The following is a 20,109-nucleotide window of genomic DNA, read 5'->3' as shown; positions in this document are numbered from 1 at the left end:
GTATAAATATTGACGGATAATGTTAGAGGGCGGCATGGTGGTGCAGTGGTTAGAAGGCTTTGGGTTTGAACTCTGGACCTGGGTCCTTTCTGAGTCAAGTTTGCATGTCCTCTGCCTTCATCTGGTGTCCCTTTAAACCGACTGATACACTTCTATAACCTGAACTCTCTCCTCAGTGTTTTCTCTCACGTTCCTCCTCCTCCACGACTCCTCCTGCTACTTTCATGGCTCCTCCCTCTTCCTCCACCTGTGCTGCTGTCTCATCCAGGGTCCCCTGCAAAGCCTCTTTCAGGGTGAGGCCTCCAGCCTCGGAGTCCCTCAGCACCCCCTCCTCTGCCGACATCTCCGGGTGGTGTCTCTGCAAATGCTTGACCACCTGGAACTTCTGCTTGGCTCTGTAGGAGCAGTGGCGACAGCTGAACGGCTGCTGCTTGGTGTGAGAGAGGTAGTGATGTCTGAGACCCGCCGGCCAGCGGAAGGCCTTTTTGCACAGTCCGCACACGTACGGCCGGTCATCGCTGTGCTGCCGCTGATGGGTCTTCAGTATGAAACTGGTCTTGAAGGCTTTGCCGCATTTTTCGCAGACGTAAGGGCGCGCGTCGCAGTGCTGCGTGTCCCGGTGGGCGCGCAGGGCATCCGCTCTGTTGGTGCGGTAGTCACACTCATCACAGGCATATGGTTTCTCTCCTGCAGAGGACAAATACATCTCATCTGTAAATTACTACTACTACATGAAATATATGGTCACGTTTTATGTATTTTCTGACATCAATAAAGGCCGCTTATGAATCTTTCTCCAGTTTCTTTCAGGTCGGTAACGTTTTAAAAATGAATGTATACATTCACTTGTTACTCCACGTTTACAGATGTTGGGACAAATTGGGAAAGGCTTTGTATGATATTTTGTTTTGTTAAAGGGATAGTTCAACATTTTGGCAAGTTGGCCCATTGCCATATTGTGTTAGGAGTAGGTTCGTTACCTTTAATTGTTGGTGCAAGCTATTTTTAGAACAGTGGAGCAGAGACGTGAGCTGCTCAGAGCTACGCTACGGAGGCTAATGGAATTTTAAAATAATATGAAATCTAAAAATAGCTTGCACCAACAATTAAAGGTAACGAACCTACTCCTAAAACTATTGGCAATGGGCCAATTTGCCAAAATGTTGAACTATCCCTTTAATAAGAAGATCTCTTTTTCAGTGTTGAGTATTACTCAAGATGACGCTAAGGAATGGTTACATTTCTGTTACATTATCTGGTTTTCTGGCTCTAGCTCATTTCATTTTAGGTTTAAAGAAATGTTTCCTGGGAGCACTCATTTTTGTACATATTTACTTGATATTATAATGTGATGTGTCTGTATTTTTGATTAATTTAACCACTTTAAAAATGGTTATTTACACTCATTTGTATACACCCAATGGCAACATGCTAGATTCATTTTATTTGACTATTGGAGAGATTAAGGTAACACATTTTACAGTTAATGGTACAGTACTGTTTTGTCTTAACATGTGTAAACCCTATGTTGACTAAGTAAATTGACTGAATAAGACATTTTATGGTTACTGCATAATATTATTTTATGTAAAAACTGGAAAATATAATTTGATAATTGTGATTATCTGATTTATTAATGTATTTAGTTTTTGATATTATGGTTTATGATGAAAACATATTTAGGATAGTATAACATTTGTAAAATAAATAATAATAAATACATTCTCCTGTTTCTTTCAGGGATCTTATGTTGGTTGCAGATTTTGCAGAAAAGTAGAGTGAAGCAGTCACTCTACTTCAAATTATCACTGTTCACATGGTTCATACCTGTGTGCTTGGTCATGTGGTACTTCAGCTGAGTCGCCCACTTGCATTTGTAGCCGCAGTCTGGACAAAGGTACTTCTTCTCTTCTTGGTGAACCCTCATGTGAAGCTGATTATAAAAGACACAGAAACAAAAGAACATTTATCAGTCATCCTGCTTTGGTTTTTGGAAGTCAAAGTCGTGTTTTACTTCCCCACAACAGAGAAACTACAGAAAACAGGGAAGTTGAGTAAGAAGTGTTGATGGTAGGGTGAACAGCAAGGCAGACAGGCAGGCAGGTTGTAATCATAATGCTTTCAACTGATGCAATTATATGAAGAATATTTTAATCAAAATCAAAAAGGCCATTGGCATATAACCTTCACCACGCTATGAGATAATAACGGAACGTTACGAGACACAGAGACTGCTTGTCGAAAAACTGCCACAGATGGGAACCTGCATCAGTGGTTTTGCATGAATTTACTCAAAAACAACTCTGTCTCGTAACGTTCCGTTATTATCTCATAGTGTGGTGAATGTGCAGGTCACAACTTGTCCACCAGAGCGTTTTGGAGTTGTTGGATTGTGTATTTGATAAGTTTGATGAGGGAAACCAAGAAATCCCATTAGCCTCCGTAGTGTAGCTCTGAGCAGGCTCTGCTCTGCCGTTCTAAAAATAGCTTGCTCCGATGATTACAGGTAACAAACCTACTCCTAAAACTATAGGGATTATGGCAATGGGCCAATTTGCCAAAATGTTGAACTATCCCTTTAAGGACTGCAGCGTTAGGTTTCCCCCACTCATAGCGTTTTGCATGTAGGGCAAAAAGTTCAGTTTTGGTCTTTGATTTCTAAAAAAAATCACATAATATCCCAATTAAATACATTTAAATTTGTGGTTGTAACGTGACAAAATGTGGAAAAGTTTCAGCAATATGAATACTTTTGCAATGCACTGTATAGCTTTGAGCTTACCTTCAGCCTAGATGGATCGGTGCAGGTGTAGCTGCACTGCTCACAGCTGTAAGGCTTCTCCCCCGTGTGAATGCGAATGTGCCATGTGATCTTCTGTTTGTTGCGGGTCGAATATTCACAGTCGGTGCATTTGTACAGACGCTTGCCCCCGTGCGAGCGAAGATGCTGCTCCAGCACCAGCTGGTGCCGACAGGCGAACTGACAAATGCTGCACCTGAGAGGCTTGTCCTCCGGAGGCCCCTCCTCGTGCGCGTTCAGCAGGTGTTGAGCCAACAGCTGTCTCGATTTGGCAGCAAAGGGGCACACCTGGCACTGATGTGACAGATGTGTTCTCTGATGGAGCTCCAGGCTTTCCTTTGTCTCAAAACACTCCTGGCAGGTGGTGCACTTCACCTGATGGTGCTTGCTCTGCTGGTGGGCCTTCAGCGTGACCTCGCTGCTGCACGTGTAGTCGCACTGCTTGCAGGGGAAACGCACCTGGAGCTGGTGCACGCGCTTACAGTGGTTCCTCAATGCGATTTCTGAACTGAAGCGAGCATCACAGTGAGTGCAGGTGTGCTCCAGCTCCCCCGTGTGACATCTGAGGTTGTGGCGGCGGACGTCATCCAGCGTGTAGCCACGGAAGTCGCACAGCGAGCAGAAGTGCGTGGGGTGCTTGTCGTGGATGCGTACCTTGTGCTGGCGCAGTTTGGTCACGGCCCCGAAGGTCTTGTCGCACGCGTCGCACTCGTGGCGACCGACTCCCGTGTGAAGGGACTCGTGCTCCTCCAGCCGATAGCGCCTGGTGGTGGCGAAGGGGCAGTACCTGCAGCGGTGAGGCCTCACGCCGTTGTGTTTGAGCGCCACGTGTTGCTTCATGCATCGCTGTTGCTTGCAGGTGAATGCGCAGTGCTGGCAATGCAGACGTTTAGGGTCAGCAGCTTTACCCTTCCTTTTTTTATGAACCGATGGCACGCGACGGGTCAGAGAAATGTCAGACTTGTCGACGGATGATTGGGCTTCACCTAGCTTCATGCAGCCTCTCTTTTTATGGCTGTCCAGGGCTCTTTTCTGACTGCACATGAATGCACAGTCTGGACAGGAGAAGATCGGACGTTTCTTCTTAGTTTTACCATTGTCCTCCTCCCCAGAGCTGTCTTTTTCCGTAAATGCCTCTTCATCAGAGGTATTCTCTTTCGAAAGGGTCCGATTTTCTCTTTTCAACATTTGTTTCTGGCAGCTTGAGAGGTGCCGTTCCACCGTTGCGACCTTGACGGATGAAAATGTACACAGCTTGCATTTATATTTGCCATCTTTTTGAGTGTAAAGAGACTTTTTCTGCAACGATACGCCTCTGTCTTTGCTGCGAGACGCTAACTGTTTCCTCACGAGCTTGACTTTCAATGGGCTTTTTATCTGACGTCCTGATTCAGTGGGTGTAGGGGCGTTATCATCAGAGCCTTCACTGATCGTTAAACGAGATGCACGTGCTTCCTCTTCTTGCGGATGAAATTCCTGATTATCTGAGCCCGTGGAAACGTTATTTTTCGACTCGGACGGTTTGTCTCTCTCCTCTGCGGCCGAACGTATGTTTGAAATCCCTACAAATGTCCTTGTTTTTCGCGGTCGCGCCGGGCACTTCTTCGCGCGGTGGCTATCGAGGCCTCGCTTCTGTTTGAACTGCGCGCCGCAGGCCTGGCACTTGAGCTCCTTTATCTTTCCTTGGCACAGAGCCTGGCAGTGGTGCTTGAGAGCCGCCTCCTCGTAGGCTACGTACGAGCACTTGTCGCAGCGATAAACTGCGTCTTTAGTCGGCACCACGAGCATCTGGACCCGGCCCTCCAGGAGCATGGCGGCTGCCTGGTCCTTGTCGTGCTTCTTCATGGCTTTCAGACGAACCTCTGAGTCCGTTGGTTGATTTTGCTCAGGTGGCAAAACTAAACCGACCGCTGCGAGTGTTTGACACATCCCAGACTCAGCTGGTGGACTGGCTGGCTTATTCAGAGGCTTAAAGCTGTCTTCCTGGTCGCTTAGTTCACACTCCTCATGGGCCATAGCTTCATTATCTTCCTCTGAACTTACAGAGGAGTCAGCCTTTTCTTTAGATGGATCACAGGTGGATGTCCTTGGAGTTTGATCTGGACAGTTTTCCTCCACCTGCTGCATCGATGGGGTTTGATAATCAGCCGTAGATAGCGTGGTCAAAATCAGAGTACAGTACTCCTCTGGACTGTTCTCAGAAGGAGGGCTGTCTGAAACACCTTCATTAACAGTTTCTTGAGAAACAACTTCAAAGACATGCACTGCATCCACTGTTTGTGATCCTGCTGCATCGGGAGGACCAGACGGCTCTTTGTGAGATGCTGGATGTCCTTCGGTGGATGGATCAGTAGCTGTTGAGGGCTTATTGTAAAAATCCTGCAAGAACTCTGCTGAGTTCCTCTCCTTCTCCTTGGCAGCGTAGTTCTCCAGCCAGGCTTTGTCCCCAGGCACGTACCCGTGAGCTTTCCTCTTGTGCAGGAAGAGGCTGATGCTGCTGAAGGACGAGTAGAAACACAGAGCGCAGCGGAACTCCTTCAGCTTGGTGTGTTTGCAGTTCTCGTGGTTCTGGAGAGCTTGTCTGTAGCTGGTGGTGTAGGCGCAGTATTTACACTTAAAGACGGACGGCTGTCTCTCCTCTCCAGAGTGTTTGGCCAACATGTGATTGCGAAGCTCGTATTTCCGTTTGCAGGCATAAGCGCAGATCTCGCACATGAGGGATTTGGCCTGATGTCGTAGTTTGTGGCTATTTAGCTGGTCCATGCGGTGACAACGGTAAGAGCACTGATCACACTGATACCTGGGAGAGGAGACAGGAAGCAAGGAGTTAGGAAGAACAACAATAGTGTACGCCTCCGCCGCTCATTGGTGAAATGGAAAGATTCCTTCTTCCCTCTCTAAACCCAATAATACTGAAGGTTTGCTTCTCAGTCTCTCTCTACCCAGTCAATGCAATATGGTTGTCTGAAGTCACTCACTCCTTCCTGCTCACTACATCCTGGATCTTAAAGGTTGAATATGGAGAATTCTTATTAAAATCTATATTTTTTCAAAAATAATACATCCACGGGGCGTTTAGAGGGGTGCAGAATACAAGTATTGCTTTTCCATAAGAAATATATTTAGTCTAAATTAATCAATTTAAGAAATTTTGTCGGGTTTGACAATGACTTCCTGTTTACCTCGTACCAATTGGTAGCCACCATTGGGGCTCACTTCTCCGCTGTTTTGCTAACACTCCTCCTCGTCGTGTGCATTTGTTTTCAACGACAAGAGCTCTCTTTCTTTTCTTTTCACCAAGATGAGAGCTGTGACACCGGGTCAGAGGCTCTGATCATACAGGTTTGGTTTTCAGCCACAATGTGGAAGCGAGCCTCCACTCTCCCTGTAACAAGTTACAAGTCATTTATCTATATAATTTATCATAATTAGTCCTAAACTGTTTAATGAAGGTAAAAATTTAATATGAGGTAAATATCCTGCATAGTTCTTCTCTGCTACTCTGATCAGAGCAGCGTCCCGTGTTATACTTAGCAACGGTCTTGCAACCGACTGCTGGAATTATTGTTCTGTTGTTGTAATTCCCATCTCTGACCAATAGATGGTGGTACTCTGCTCATTCTCCATATTCAACCATATTTTTCTTTCTCTCAGCATAAGCATAATGCATGATGGTATATATCCGTATACATAGCATATCACTTGATTAGTGACAATTGATTGCACATTACTTTTCTTGATGCACAATATCTACTCCAAAGGGTATAATTACACATACAGACAGCATCACAAAACGGCAAATTCTGCACATAGTGGACTGATTTCTGACACAGCACAACACTATTTTGTTTTCAGTAAAACAAACAAACAAACGAAAAAAACCAAACCCACTTCAAAAAGAGAATTCAAAAAGTATACAAATGTATAACCACTGATTAATTAAGGTTGTTCAGTGGTTGAGTGGTTAGAGCACATCCCATGTTGATGTTTGACTCCAGACTGAGACGATCCTGTTTCATCCTGCCAATCTCTATCTTTCCTGTCTCTCTTCACTGTCCTCTCAAATAAAGACATAAACACCCCCAAAACAATAATAATCCCAGGATGAAACTGGAATTTTTTCCACTGGACTATCCAATTTCATGAAGCATGAACAAAACCTGGCAGGGTTTCATTCTCGGAGGTTACACAAAAAATGCAGATAATTGTGACAGAAAGCACACTCTTTCCCCCTGATGTTTGTGGGCTTAACTGTTGCATCATGCAGATACTTGTTACATGTTACTTTGTGTTACTTTTTCAAAGACGTGGACTGAAAAAGCTCCAGTTGAACTCAACATACAGGGTATCCATGTGTGTTCACATCATCCTAAGTAACGGGAAAGTCAGAGAGATGTCAATCTGACACGAGACTTTCCCACAGTCCTAAAAACAAATCTAATCAGGCTTATTAAGTGAAAACAGCTATGTGGGTGCAGCAAGGGCTGGTTAAAACTCAATTACGTCGGATGTGATTGAAAAGACCTGAGGCAGAGTCCTAACAATACACCACAACACCTACCTGAGGTCCCCAGCATGTTTTCTCATATGGACGTTGAGGTAGTGCTTCCATTTAGTGACGTAGCCACATTCAGCGCACATGAAGTTCTTGTCGTCGGAGTGAGTGAGCATATGTTTAGACAGGTAGGACTCATCTCTGCACCGGAAATCACACAGGCTGCACTTGTGGGGCTTCTCGCCTTTTAAAGAGAAGAGAAAGAATTGAAGCTAAGTTCTGTAAACAATAAAATATAATGACAAATCTTTGGGGCATTAAAGGGATAGTTCAACATTTTGTCAAATTGGCCCAATGCCATAATCCCTATAGTCTTAGCAGTAGGTTCGTTACCTTTATTTGTAGGTGCAAGCTATTTTTTAGAACGGCGGAGCAGAGCCGCAAGCTGCCCAGAGCTAAGCTACAGGGGCTAATGGGATTTATTGGTTTTCCTCATCAAACTCATCAAATACACAATCCAACAACTTCAAAATGCTCTGGTGGACAAGTTGTGACCTGCACATTCACCACGCTATGAGATAATAACGTAATGTTACGAGACAGAGTTGTTTTCGAGGTAAATTCATGCAAAACCGCTGATGCGCCTTCCTGTCGGGGGTGGTTTTTTGGCAAGCAGTCTCTGCATTTACCTCTAAAACAACTCTGTCTTGTAACATTCCGTTATTATCTCATAGCGTGGTGAATGTGCAGGTCACAACTTGTCCACCGGAGCGTTTTGGAGTTGTTGGATTGTGTCTTTGATGAGTTTGATGAGGGAAACCAAGAAATCCCATGAGCCTCCGTAGCGTAGCTCTGAGCAGCTCGCGACTCTGCTCCGCCGTTCTAAAAATAGCTTGCACCGACAATTAAAGGTAACGAACCTACTGCTAAAACTATAGGGATTATGGCAATGGGCCAATTTGCCAAAATGTTGAACTATCCCTTTAAGAGTACCGCATCCTCACCACTGTGCATCAGCATGTGTCTCTTTAAGCCACGTTTATGTGAGGTCACGTAGCTGCACTGAGAACAGCGATGGATCTTCTCGTTGGCGTGCAGGAGCCCGATGTGCTGCTCGAACTCCACAGGGTTAAAGGTGACGAAGGAGCAGAAGTCACAGCGGAGCTCGTCGTCGCCCGGGTGACCGTTCCGCTGGTGTTGGAGGAACACGGTTTTATTGGAGCAGGAGAAATCGCACTGCGAGCAGTGGTAGGCCAGGTGTGTCCGATAGTGAGCCTCCATGTCGGCCTCCGTTTGAAAAATAGCTCCACAGGAATGATGGCGACATTCCACCGCCTTGACCCTGTGGACTTCAACCGTGTGTCTGAGAAGCTCTTTGCGTAGAGAACTCTTGAAAGGACAGGCCTCTTGGAAGCAGGCCACCGGTGTGCTGTCCACCGGGACGTTGTGCACCTTCATGTGAGCTTTGAGTGACCTGCTTTGGCGAAAGCTGTCCCCGCAGGTGGGGCAAGGATAGCTGTGAGCGTTAACGTCGTGGTCGGCCTCATCGGCGTGCATGCTGGCCAGGTGTCGGCGGACCGCGTTTCTCTCCACGGCGGAGTATTCGCACAGGTGGCAGCGGTGCAGCTTCTGGCCGGCCTCGCGGAGCCGGTGTATGCGCAGCTTGCTCTTGCTGGTGAAGTAACGTTTGCAGGTGGGACACTGGAGGCTGGGGTCAGGGAAATGTAAATGCAGGTGCTCCTGCAGGTGGGACCGCATCTTGAAGCAGCGGCGACACGTGGGGCAGGCGTGGGTGCGATATATGTTCTCCGCACCCTCAGCAAGGTACTCTGATGGACAAGAACATATAACATCAATTTTACACTAGAACTTCGTCATAATATTTCTTACACACAACGAGAATAAAGCAGATTTTTGTCTCTGTTAGTGTTTAGCCCTCTGCTGCTGCTGCTGCTGACAGACTGACACTGTTGGCAGAGGCTGACTGGGATGAATAAATAACACACCCATTGCTTATGTTTGTATTGGCACATCTGTTTTTCCTACTACGACAAGTCTCAATGTCTAATGTGTAAAAGGTCTGTTAACCAGTCTTAACCCTCCTGCAGTGATGTTCTTGGGTCAATCTGACCCGACACATGTTTAAATATCCAAAAGAGCCAGAAACCCCCCAAAAAATCCCAATAAACATTGTTTATATATCATTACTAACCCCATTACTAACAATTCCATAAAATTCCTTACTTCTTACAGATAATGGTTTAGTGAGAATAATCCACTTTTTTTTCACAAAAATACATATTAAAACTTTTTTATGTACATAACCTATAATACCATGCACCAAAATGATTTTCAGTAAAATTTCTAGGAGGAATGAAATCTTTATCGATGAATCTGTATCTTTGACTGTATGTAGGCCTAGATGAGAAAACATACAGTATTTCCCTTATATCTGTATAGCACTAGCATAAAATGGAAATATTCAAGCACATGCCATGAAATATCATACAAAAGGACAGTTTTATTTGATTACGTGGATTGTTAACCATCCACCATTGGATGTTCAGTCTTCTTTACATTTCAATAACCTGATGGTATGGCAGGACTTGGAGAAGGATGAATGATGAATACTTAAACGGTCTTTCTGGATCAGATATAGGGTATGGAAGTAAATGGTTCTGCGTGAGTTGAGTGAGAAGCACATGTGTAGACTGATATGTGCTGGTTGGTCACGTGGCATGACGTCATTCCTCCTCATTCTCTGCTCAGGTAAAAGTTTTTATTGTGCCAGTTTATTTTGTATAACAACATGTTTCACTCATACATGCCCTGCATTAATTATCAACATTACTTATTTATGCCACAATATCTGTGGTAATATATAATTCATAGTTGTGTGTCATTCCTCTATATTTGCCTACTTTTAAGTCAGTCTATGAGAAATCAGGCTTATTATATCCTAACCAACATGTCTCCATGTCCCTGAGAGTCAAATTGTTAATGAGTGATATTTACTGTTGACTTGAATATCATTTTTTATGACTGACATGTTAATCACAGATGTCTCCTCTGAGTGCTGCAGACTGGTGCACCTACCTTTGGATTTCAGTGGTGCAGTGTCTCTATCGACCTCCTTTCTCACTCTTTTACTACTGTTCCCTTCCCTCTCTGGCTGTTCATTGGGCCCATCCTCTGGTGAAGCCGGTGAATGAGCTGGGATGGGGTTCATTTTTCTTTTTGGCCTGCAGGACTCCTGAGGTTGATGATTTCCAGTGTTGCTTCCAGTTGTGGTTGAAGTCTCATTCCCTATGGACAAATTAACCAAAATTTTAATATTAAATATACTTATTGTTAAAAAAAAAAGAAAGAAAAAAGAAGAAGAAGCCACAAATCACTTAAGGCCATGGGAATACCATGTGTGGATGTCATGTGAGCTTGATACTCCTCATGGTTTGTGGTGCTGAAGTGGCAGCCATGTTCAGAGCAGATGTACAGCTCTACACTGTGAATGGTTTTGAGGTGGTGTTTCAGAGCTACTGGCTTTATGAAGACCTCATCACATTGGGAACATTTGTAGTTGTCCAGTTGTTCTTCACTGGATGGACTGGTCAGTTTGTTGGTACAGGGGTGAGAGACAAACATGTCCCGCTCTGCAAAGCTCTGTCCACACTTCACACATGTATGTGGTTCCTCTGTCTCCATTGTGTCTGAAACAAACAACAACATTTAAATAAAACTTCAAATACGAAATTTGTAGCATATTCACACATTTGTTTACACTTTGTAACATTTACATATATTTCAGCTGTTTTGCAGTTTTTTTGTTGATGCTGTTGCCAATTTTAACATATTTTAAAATGCATTTAGCTCCATAGTAGTACTAGATATCTGTACAATAATTACATGTAATAGCATATGCACGAACACACATCTATCACAACAGGAAAAACGCACTTCCCTGCAGTTGCACGTTAGAAACAACAAGCTGAATTTCGACCTACTGCCCAGGTTTCCGCAGTGCTTTGGAACTGACAACCAGTCCATCAACCAGTATCAGTTTGGCGGTACGGCTGGCAGATGAAGCTCGTATAAATCACCGTTACTTCTGGTTACTACTACTATAACGTTGCAGTCAGTATCTGAAGTTACACTTACTATTCATCACAATATAAATGCGCCAACAACATCGCCGTTAACGGTGCTTCGGCTAATGTTAGCTTCTCATCACTTTGGCATCAAACTGTTCGAGTAGCACTTCCGGTTAGCGTTCATTCCAACTATTGTGGTTCCTACAGTAAAATACACAAACTAAATTAACCAGCAACATAGCCTAGTTATCGTTCGTAGTTGTTAGCTTAGCTTGCAAGCAACATTATGTTAATAAAACATCTAAAGGGAAGCGGAACCAATAGTTCTACTCAGGCGAACAGTCGGAACGATATTGGTGGAACACAGGAAGAGTAGCAGAGGTCGCTCCCCTCCGTCTGCATGAGCTGAGACCCACACATTACACACATGGGGATTGTTATGGGATGAAGAGTGCTGTTTATAACGAACCGGTGGAAGTAGGAACGGCCATGACCACAAGCTCGTGTTGTGAGGTGAAGATAAGGAGGACAGGTCAGTGACATTCAGGAAGTGGACTACAGAGATGAACAGCAGCTGTCCGTCTTGGCTGCAGCTCCACAGCCACTGACGCATACCAGTTATCTCCACACTGCCTGGACTATCTGACCTGCTGATGAGTGTGGAATTTGTTTGTGGTCCTGTGCTGTTATAGCTGTAACTGTATAGATTCAGGTTTCTACTGGAGGAGTTCATAAATTAGCAGCATGCCCCTGTCAGACTTCCTGGACGGCCTGAAGGACAACCCATACTTTGGGGCAGGCTTTGGACTGGTTGGGGTTGGCACTGCGTTGGCAGTGGCCAGGAAAGGTGCGCAGGTGGGGATGATCTTCTTCCGCAGGAATTACATGATCACCCTGGAGGTTCCCAGCAGGGACAAGAGCTACCACTGGCTGCTGAGCTGGATCACCAAGCACGCCAGACACACTCAGCACCTGAGCGTGGAGACCTCCTACCTGGCACACGAGAGTGGACGGGTGCACACGCAGTTCGACTTCCACCCGAGCCCTGGGAACCACATCATCTGGTCAGCACAATTCAACAGATATATTTCAACATAGGGATAGTTCAACATTTTGGCAAATTTGCCTATCGCCATACAGTAATCCCTATAGTCATAGGAGTAGGTTCATTACCTTTAATTATTGTTGCATGTTGTTTTGAGATCAGTGGGGCAGAGATGTGAGCTGCTCAGTGGACACAATGTAGGTAAATGGTACAGGTACATCAAACTCATCAAATACACAATCCAACAACTCCAAAACACTCTCATGGACAAGTTGTGACCTGCACAGTCACCAGGCTATGAAAAAATCATGTTTAGTTATGTAACATTACTCCACATGAAGCAAATACTCAGAACTACTTGCACTTTTGAAATCACTCCGCCCAGCAGCCGTGTCTGGAATGTAGTTCCGGCTACGCATTTGTCTCAACAACTCTGCCTCATAATGTTACATTATTATTTCATATTGTGGCGAATGTGCAGGTCACAACTTCTCCACGGGAGCATTTTGGAGTTGTTGGATTGTGTATTTGATGAGTTTGATGAGGGACAGAGGACCTGTACCGTTCACCTCCATTGTGTTCACTGAGCAGCTCACGTCTCCGCCGTTCTAAAAATAGCTTGCACCTACAAATAAAGGTAACAAACCTACTGCTATGACTATAGGGATTATGGCAATAGGCTAATTTGCCAAAATGTTGAACTATCCCTTTAACGCCTAGTTCAAATCAATATGCTTTAGAGACCTCTGTACTCTGTCAACAGTACAACTTGTGACACTGTCATCCATTGTGCTCTGCAGGTATGGGAGGAAGTGGATCCGGGTGGAGAGGACCAGAGAGAAGCAGATGGTGGACCTACACACAGGAACTCCATGGGAGTCTGTCACTTTCACTGCTTTAGGCAGAGACAAACAGATCTTCTTCAATATCCTACAAGAAGGTACAGCTCTATGGTAGATACCTGACCAGTATCCTGTCATGTGCAGTGTGAGTAACCTGTGGTGCCTCTGATATGAACCATGTTGCTGTTATTTAACGCAGCTGTCCATCATGTTTCGTAGCAAGAGAAATGGCCCTGAAGCAGGAGGAGGGGCGGACGGTAATGTACACAGCCATGGGTGGTGAGTGGAGGCCCTTTGGATTTCCACGGCGACGCAGACCCCTCAGCTCTGTGGTCCTGCAGTCTGGTGTGGGTGAGAGGATTGTGGACGATGTGAAGGACTTCATCGGAAACCCCAAGTGGTACACAGACAGAGGTAAAACATACATTCATTCATCAAAATGATCTTTGAATGCTTCTGTATTATGAAAGTCATTATTATTTTGTTGTAGTGTAACCATTGTCAGATAATATGTTGTTGTTTGTGCATACGATGAAAACTTGACATGTGAAACTTGAGAATTTAGAATGGTTGCTGTAAATTGGTGTCTCAGTTTTAGTTTCTCCCTTATGCACTTGAATGCACCAACCTAGACAAATGAGTAATAGCATTAGGACTTCATAACATTCCTTTGGAATAAAAAGACATAATAAAATAACCTCAGAAAGTTAAAGTCCATGTCTACAAGATGATTCTGATATTGTATAGTGGTAACTGGGACCAGAAGCTGCCAGAAATGTTGTACATAAAGTTAGCTTGGAAAATTGTGGCAATGATATATTATACCATGAATAAGTTGTAGCTACTCAGCTTAAATGTTCAAAAAATAGTCTCATATCCACCTTATTTTTTAAAATTTAATTATCATTTTTAAGCACAGAGTGGGAGTATTTTCAGCTGTCAGTGATTTGGTGAAGTTCACCTGGATGACAGTGATGATTCTTCGTCTTTGCAGGCATCCCCTACAGAAGAGGATATCTACTCTATGGACCCCCGGGATGTGGAAAAAGTAGCTTTATGTGAGTGTGCTGTCACTTGAAAACTGAAAGGACTAAGTTCCTTTATTTCACACACAAGACTTTGCATATACGGTAGTTTACAAATTTTCATCTGCGGTGTATGACACCTCGTGTTTCAGCACGGCGCTGGCAGGCGAGCTGGGCTACAGCATATGTCTGATGAGTCTGAGCGACAGAACGCTTTCAGATGACCGTCTGAACCACCTGCTGAGTGTGGCTCCACAGCAGAGCATCATCCTGCTGGAGGATGTAGATGCAGCTTTCGTCAGCCGAGATCTGTCTCCCACAGAGAGTAAGTAGAGACGGACAAGTGGTTATAGATGTTAGATGTTTGTTGTTAGAAGCAACTCACAACATTTAGTTGTAATTGTAATTAATGTGATGAGAGATGCATTTCTTCTTCGGCTTCGTCAGATATTTTCATTCACGCACCTACGAGTTACATTTCCCACTGATACGGTGTGAAGCTGTGGCTGCTCAGACAGACACTGTCTTTTGTCTTTACCTCACAGACCCTATGGCCTACCAGGGGATGGGAAGACTGACCTTCAGTGGTCTGCTCAACTCTCTGGATGGAGTGGCTTCATCTGAGGCCAGAATAGTTTTTATGACCACCAACTTCATTGACAGGTACACTACTGTATTTTTTTTTGCACCTCATCCAAAAAAAATCTTTTGCCTCCTGTGGGACATTGTTCTGTTTTTCCAGCCTCAAATGCTGTGATCACTTCTACTCAGAAAGAGCAGCTGTTATGCTGCCCCAAGTGGCCATAGTGGAGCAAATATAAATGCGTTAATGATGTGATGCAAGCCAATTTCAAGTGGTGTAGCCAATATTTTTTCATACAAATCTGTGTAGGGATAAGACCTGCCCAGTGTTGCCAAAATGCATTAAAATGTAAATATTGAACCACTGTGAAAAAACCTATTTAATTTTAATGTTTTCTGAATAAGTTTTTTTTTTACAAGTACCGCGACTTTGGCCTCTATATCCACCTTTTCCGAACGTCAAAAACGTAAGCCGGTTTTGCTCTTCCAGTGGAATTGTATGTTTACATTTCCATAAATGCATGGATTTTTTTTCTTTTTCAATGAAAATCTGTAAAACGCATGGATCATCATACCAGCTTTTAACAATGGATACCACACAAATTGACATCCATGTTAAAAGCCAGCGTTAATAGATCCATGTGTTTACTGCAACTATGACAACGACTGAAACCATGGAAATGTAAACATACAATTCCACCAGAAGTACAAAACCGGCTTCCGGTTTTGACGTTCGGAAACTCGTGAATAATGCTCAAAATATCACTACAAATGCTTTGGAACATCCACCAGTTCCTTACCACACAACACTGAGTGTGTATAACTCTGTTAATATGAGAGAGTAGTGTTAACATGTTTTTATCATGTACCTCTGTTTACTCTAGCTTCCTGGGTAGACCTTACTAGTCAAGCTCAGGACTGTTTCCATATCAACAAAGACAAAAACGTGAGGAAAACATGGATTTAGGAGGAAAAAAATGGTTTAGGTTGGGGAAAAACGCCGTTCTATTCATATCATATTGATGCTTTTTTCCCCCATCCAAAATAATTTTTTTCCTCTTAAATCTATGTTTTCCTCACATTTATTTCTCCATAACAACCTCTGAACTATACATTATCCCTTACTTATAACATATTATAATACCTGGCCTTATAAGTCATGATAAAATGCTTTATAGTGTTATGATTATTGTTATAAAGAATCATGATCATTTATGAGTGTTTATAACTATAGTTATACAGTGCTATAACTGCATTATGACTCATAAGTATGGTTATAATGCGTTATAGAGATAGGCGTCATATAAAGTGTTGCCTCATTTTGCAATTATTCATACATTTGACTTCCTTCCAAAAATCATGAACACTATTGCAACTTCTTAGCCAGTGAATCAGATCTCATAGACTTCTCATGTTTTTTAATAAATCGAAGGGCATATTTGAAATTTGCATGGGCACGTTTCTTCTCTTCAAATAGAGGCCCATGTCTGCCTAATATATAGTTCATGTTTTATATGTTCATGTTCTGTGCACACAGGTTAGATGCAGCGCTGATCCGGCCTGGCCGTGTGGATCTGAAGCAGTACATTGGCCACTGCACTCAGGAGCAGCTGACCCAGATGTTCCGGCGCTTTTACCCCGATGAGCCTGTTTCTGAAGGAGAACGGTTTGCCAAGTGTGCGTTAGCCACTCACTCGGACATCAGTGCTGCTCAGGTACAGGGACACCTTCTGCTGCACAAAATGGACCCGGCAGGATCTATAGACAATGTTGCACAAATTAAAGGATGACCGGATCAGGAGATACCTGGAGAATGATCGCTGAATAAAAGAGAAATATGAGAAACGAGTAAATTGTTTTTGCATTTTCAATTGAAGTGATTTTACAAAGCCAGCATTGCTTTGATACCACAGAGGTGTGAAGCATGTGTTGATGTACAGTACACTTCCTTCACCTGCCACTGTTAACCAGCATCTGTTATCTTTTACACATTCTGTGTTGCAAATCCCCCTCAGTTTCAGGCAGAGAGAGAGAATATATACTGTAGTAAAGGCATTTATCAGATATTCAACCAATCTGGGAAGTAAATCCTTACCAAGACATTTCTTCACCGTTGTGTTTAGGAAGGTGTGTAATATCACGTATTATACCTAACTCTGAGCAGTTGTACAGGAGGTTTCCCACACGGGAGTTGAACATTTTAATAGGTGACATTAAACACCTTCCTGAACACAATGATGAAGACATTTCTTGGTAAGGATTTACTTCCCAGATTTTCGTTTCCCTTAAGACCACAGTGTCAACAGGCAACAGCACTTGCACACTATGTCGTGTTATGAAGATTTGAGGTTGCAAAACACATTATCCAGTTATCAGGCAAAAATAGCATTAGTAGTAGAGTCTGGGCATGAAGAAGCTGGAAAATTAGTACCTACCCTTTATCAATTATTTCAAAACACAATAGTAGTACAATAGCAGTACATCTGCATTTATTACGTAAATAAAACATTTATTTATTTACATAAATGTGGTGATTTCAGTACGTAGCCCAGAGGCAGCCCTGCTCACTTTTCATTCAAACAAACTAATGCGACTGCCACAGTTGTTGAATTTCATCAATGAGACCAACATTAATCTCCTAAAAAGAATTTAACCAGCCAGCGGTAAACCTCTAAAAGCGTGCGGATAAGTTACTTGGCTCGTTTTCTCCCCCGGGATGAGGAAAGAGTCACGGAGGTTGGCCCCGGCCGATCAGCTCAGTAGAGCGGCTACTGCCCTTGTGACAGCCGCTGCCACGGTCCCCGGTCGCGGCTTCCACAGACTCTGCACTTCTCCCAAAACAAACATTGGAGCAAATTTCCTAGCAAGCGTTATAAACTGACCACAGACTCTGGATTAAACTGTGACGTGTTAACAGCGCTAAAGCCAGAATTGAAACTGTTTTAAGCAGCTTTACTGCTATGGCTGTCGGTTGCCTCAAAATGTCGATAGCAATGCTAATTTCTGTTAGCCCGTCTATGGTGTTTTACATTATACGTTAGCATTAAGCTAGCGGACTTTATAGGTTATGCTTAGTTGTGACATTCCTGTGTGTGTTTTGAACGTTGTTTCAAACTATGTGGGTTTGATTGAACATCATTGATGCCTAAATATATATTGCAGCTTAATATATTGCTTTACTCCTCTTTTTATTTTATGTGCCATTTTCACTGTAGGGCAGACTAGGGCACCGTTTGTTTACTGTGGTCACTTCCGCACCGGCAATCAGAATCGCCATAGCTAGCACACAGCCAATCAGAGTACCCGACGAGTCTACTCTCCCGACTCTCCCAGATTGAGCTTGTCGAGTCGGGCCTGACGAGACCCGACAGCTTCCGCGCCTCCGCGATGCAGATGAACACACCAAACAAATGCGGACCCGACGCCGTCTGAATCTCCCCGACGCCCGACTGTCGGGCCGGTGTGTTCCTGGCTTTACATAGTGCAGTTTCAGCCGATGCGACCCGGCTAAGGCTGCAGCAGCAGCACCATTCATCCTATTAACCATTTTTCTACCATTGCAATGAGTCTGGAAACATTAGCCTATTTTAAGGGCGATAAACTCCGCAATGTTACTTTAAAGTGGGAAAAGCTTTATTACAAACCAAAAAGAACAGAAACACTTAACAACGTTTTTTTGGCTCTCACACTCCCCTTCACAGTCCTCTTTTTATTGGGGTTTCAATTGATAACATATAGCAACACAGTAAAAAAACAAGAGAATAGTTCCACCCAATTGAACACTTGTTCCTCATTCCATGGATGCATGATCCTTACAAGTTGTACCTCATTGTAAAGGTGACTAATGAGGCTTTCCAACGATATACAATAAAACATCACTCAGGTTCATTAAAGGGCAATTTTTATTCATTTTAACAAATCAAATGGCTGCTACAGCCACTAGGGAGCAATTTTGTGATGGCCCAATACCCCGATTTGTTTGAAACATATTCACCAAATTTTGCGCTTTTATCACAAGATGAACGATTGTTGTGATATATTGAGCGAAGCTGCCCCACTACTAGACTTAGAATTAGAAAATATTTTTTTAATTAGTACAGAACAATGAACAAATACGCAGCTTTTCCAACCAAGTTGTTCTTTAATGTCAGGTGTTGCTTTATTTTGAAAATCCTGTCAGCAGCAGCCTTAGTAATACACAATACACAGAAAACTAATGGTGAGCTCTAATGTTGAGCATGTACATCAAATCAAGAGCTATACAGAATGTGATTTTAAAATGGCTGCCAAAAAATAGACCAATCACCAGAAGAGCACACCACCTGCAGGGATTTTTGCATAGTTTTCTTGATAATCTATTACTGTATGTTAATATGTCTGATAAAGTATAATACCTGTAATACCTACAATAATGATACCCAATACCTAATAATACAAGTAATACCTATAATACCTTTTAGTAACAGCAAAATTTAGTTTGTTTATCCCGAGAGTCATTACTTTGAGACACCACATTTCAGATTGGGGTCATGCATTCTGTCCCACACAACGAACATATCAGATGATACGAGTCTGTGTAACACTAGCACATTTCTGAAAAAGCAAGGGTCAAGCTGATCTATTTTTTTGGTAGGGAGCTTCCATCCGAACGGCATAACACCAATATGATGCCTGGGCTTGAGTTTAGCTTCTTGCAAACACAGCCCCATGTAAGCATCTTCCATGGTAATTAAAGGAACTCTTTTGGACGCCTTGTGGAGGGCCATAGCTGTGTACCTAGACATGAAGTAACCCGCACCACTGCAGTAGGGAGCGTATTCGTCTGGCTCGTACAAAGTTTTTGGAACAAAATACTTAGTGTGTGGGTCTCTGATGGGGTTCCCCCACATCAAATGGCCCGCATAGAGGTGCTTGCTTCCATCATTGTCGAGGCTTTGGAGATAGTCAACAAGGTTTTCTGTGCTGACAAATACGTCATCATCACCGTCAAACAGGAAGCGAAATTGACGACAATTTTTATCCAGCCAATCAAAAATCAGGGACTGTTTCAAGGTGAGGTTGAAATAAGTATCCATGAAGTCCCATTGGAGAATGTCATTATACCTCTTTTGCTCTGCTGCGATTACTTTGTTCCATCTCTCTTTCTCAAATCCTTCACCATTCGTTCCGAGCATGAAAACTGTTCGAATCCACATACCATTGTATATCCTCTCCTGAGCCCAAGTTTTGCGC

General features: G+C 43.5%; 2 protein-coding genes across 2 annotated transcripts; one reads left to right on the top strand and one right to left on the bottom strand.

Annotated features, from left to right (window-relative positions):
* Nucleotides 1–172: 172 nt before the first annotated feature.
* znf142 (zinc finger protein 142) lies at nucleotides 173–10,997 on the bottom strand (the record flags this gene model as incomplete). Its single annotated transcript, XM_083996901.1, has 7 exons — nucleotides 173–687; nucleotides 1,828–1,933; nucleotides 2,783–5,600; nucleotides 7,362–7,539; nucleotides 8,300–9,124; nucleotides 10,392–10,601; nucleotides 10,709–10,997. The coding sequence occupies 7 exons, from the start codon at nucleotides 10,995–10,997 to the stop codon at nucleotides 173–175; spliced, it is 4,941 nt and encodes a 1,646-aa protein (XP_083853027.1).
* A 766-nt stretch (nucleotides 10,998–11,763) lies between these two features.
* Nucleotides 11,764–16,713, top strand: bcs1l (BC1 (ubiquinol-cytochrome c reductase) synthesis-like). Its single transcript, XM_083996465.1, has 7 exons — nucleotides 11,764–12,447; nucleotides 13,229–13,368; nucleotides 13,490–13,684; nucleotides 14,265–14,328; nucleotides 14,448–14,620; nucleotides 14,841–14,958; nucleotides 16,415–16,713. Exons 1-7 carry the CDS (start codon nucleotides 12,128–12,130, stop codon nucleotides 16,665–16,667), a joined length of 1,263 nt encoding a protein of 420 aa, XP_083852591.1. The 5' UTR covers nucleotides 11,764–12,127; the 3' UTR covers nucleotides 16,668–16,713.
* The last annotated feature ends 3,396 nt before the right edge of the window (nucleotides 16,714–20,109 follow it).

This window comes from Trachurus trachurus (assembly GCF_905171665.1).
Source record: "Trachurus trachurus genome assembly, chromosome: 21".
Classification (NCBI taxonomy): Eukaryota; Metazoa; Chordata; class Actinopteri; order Carangiformes; family Carangidae; genus Trachurus; species Trachurus trachurus.
The sequence above is the reverse complement of the archived record's forward strand: the minus strand, read 5'-3'. Positions and strand labels throughout refer to the sequence as shown.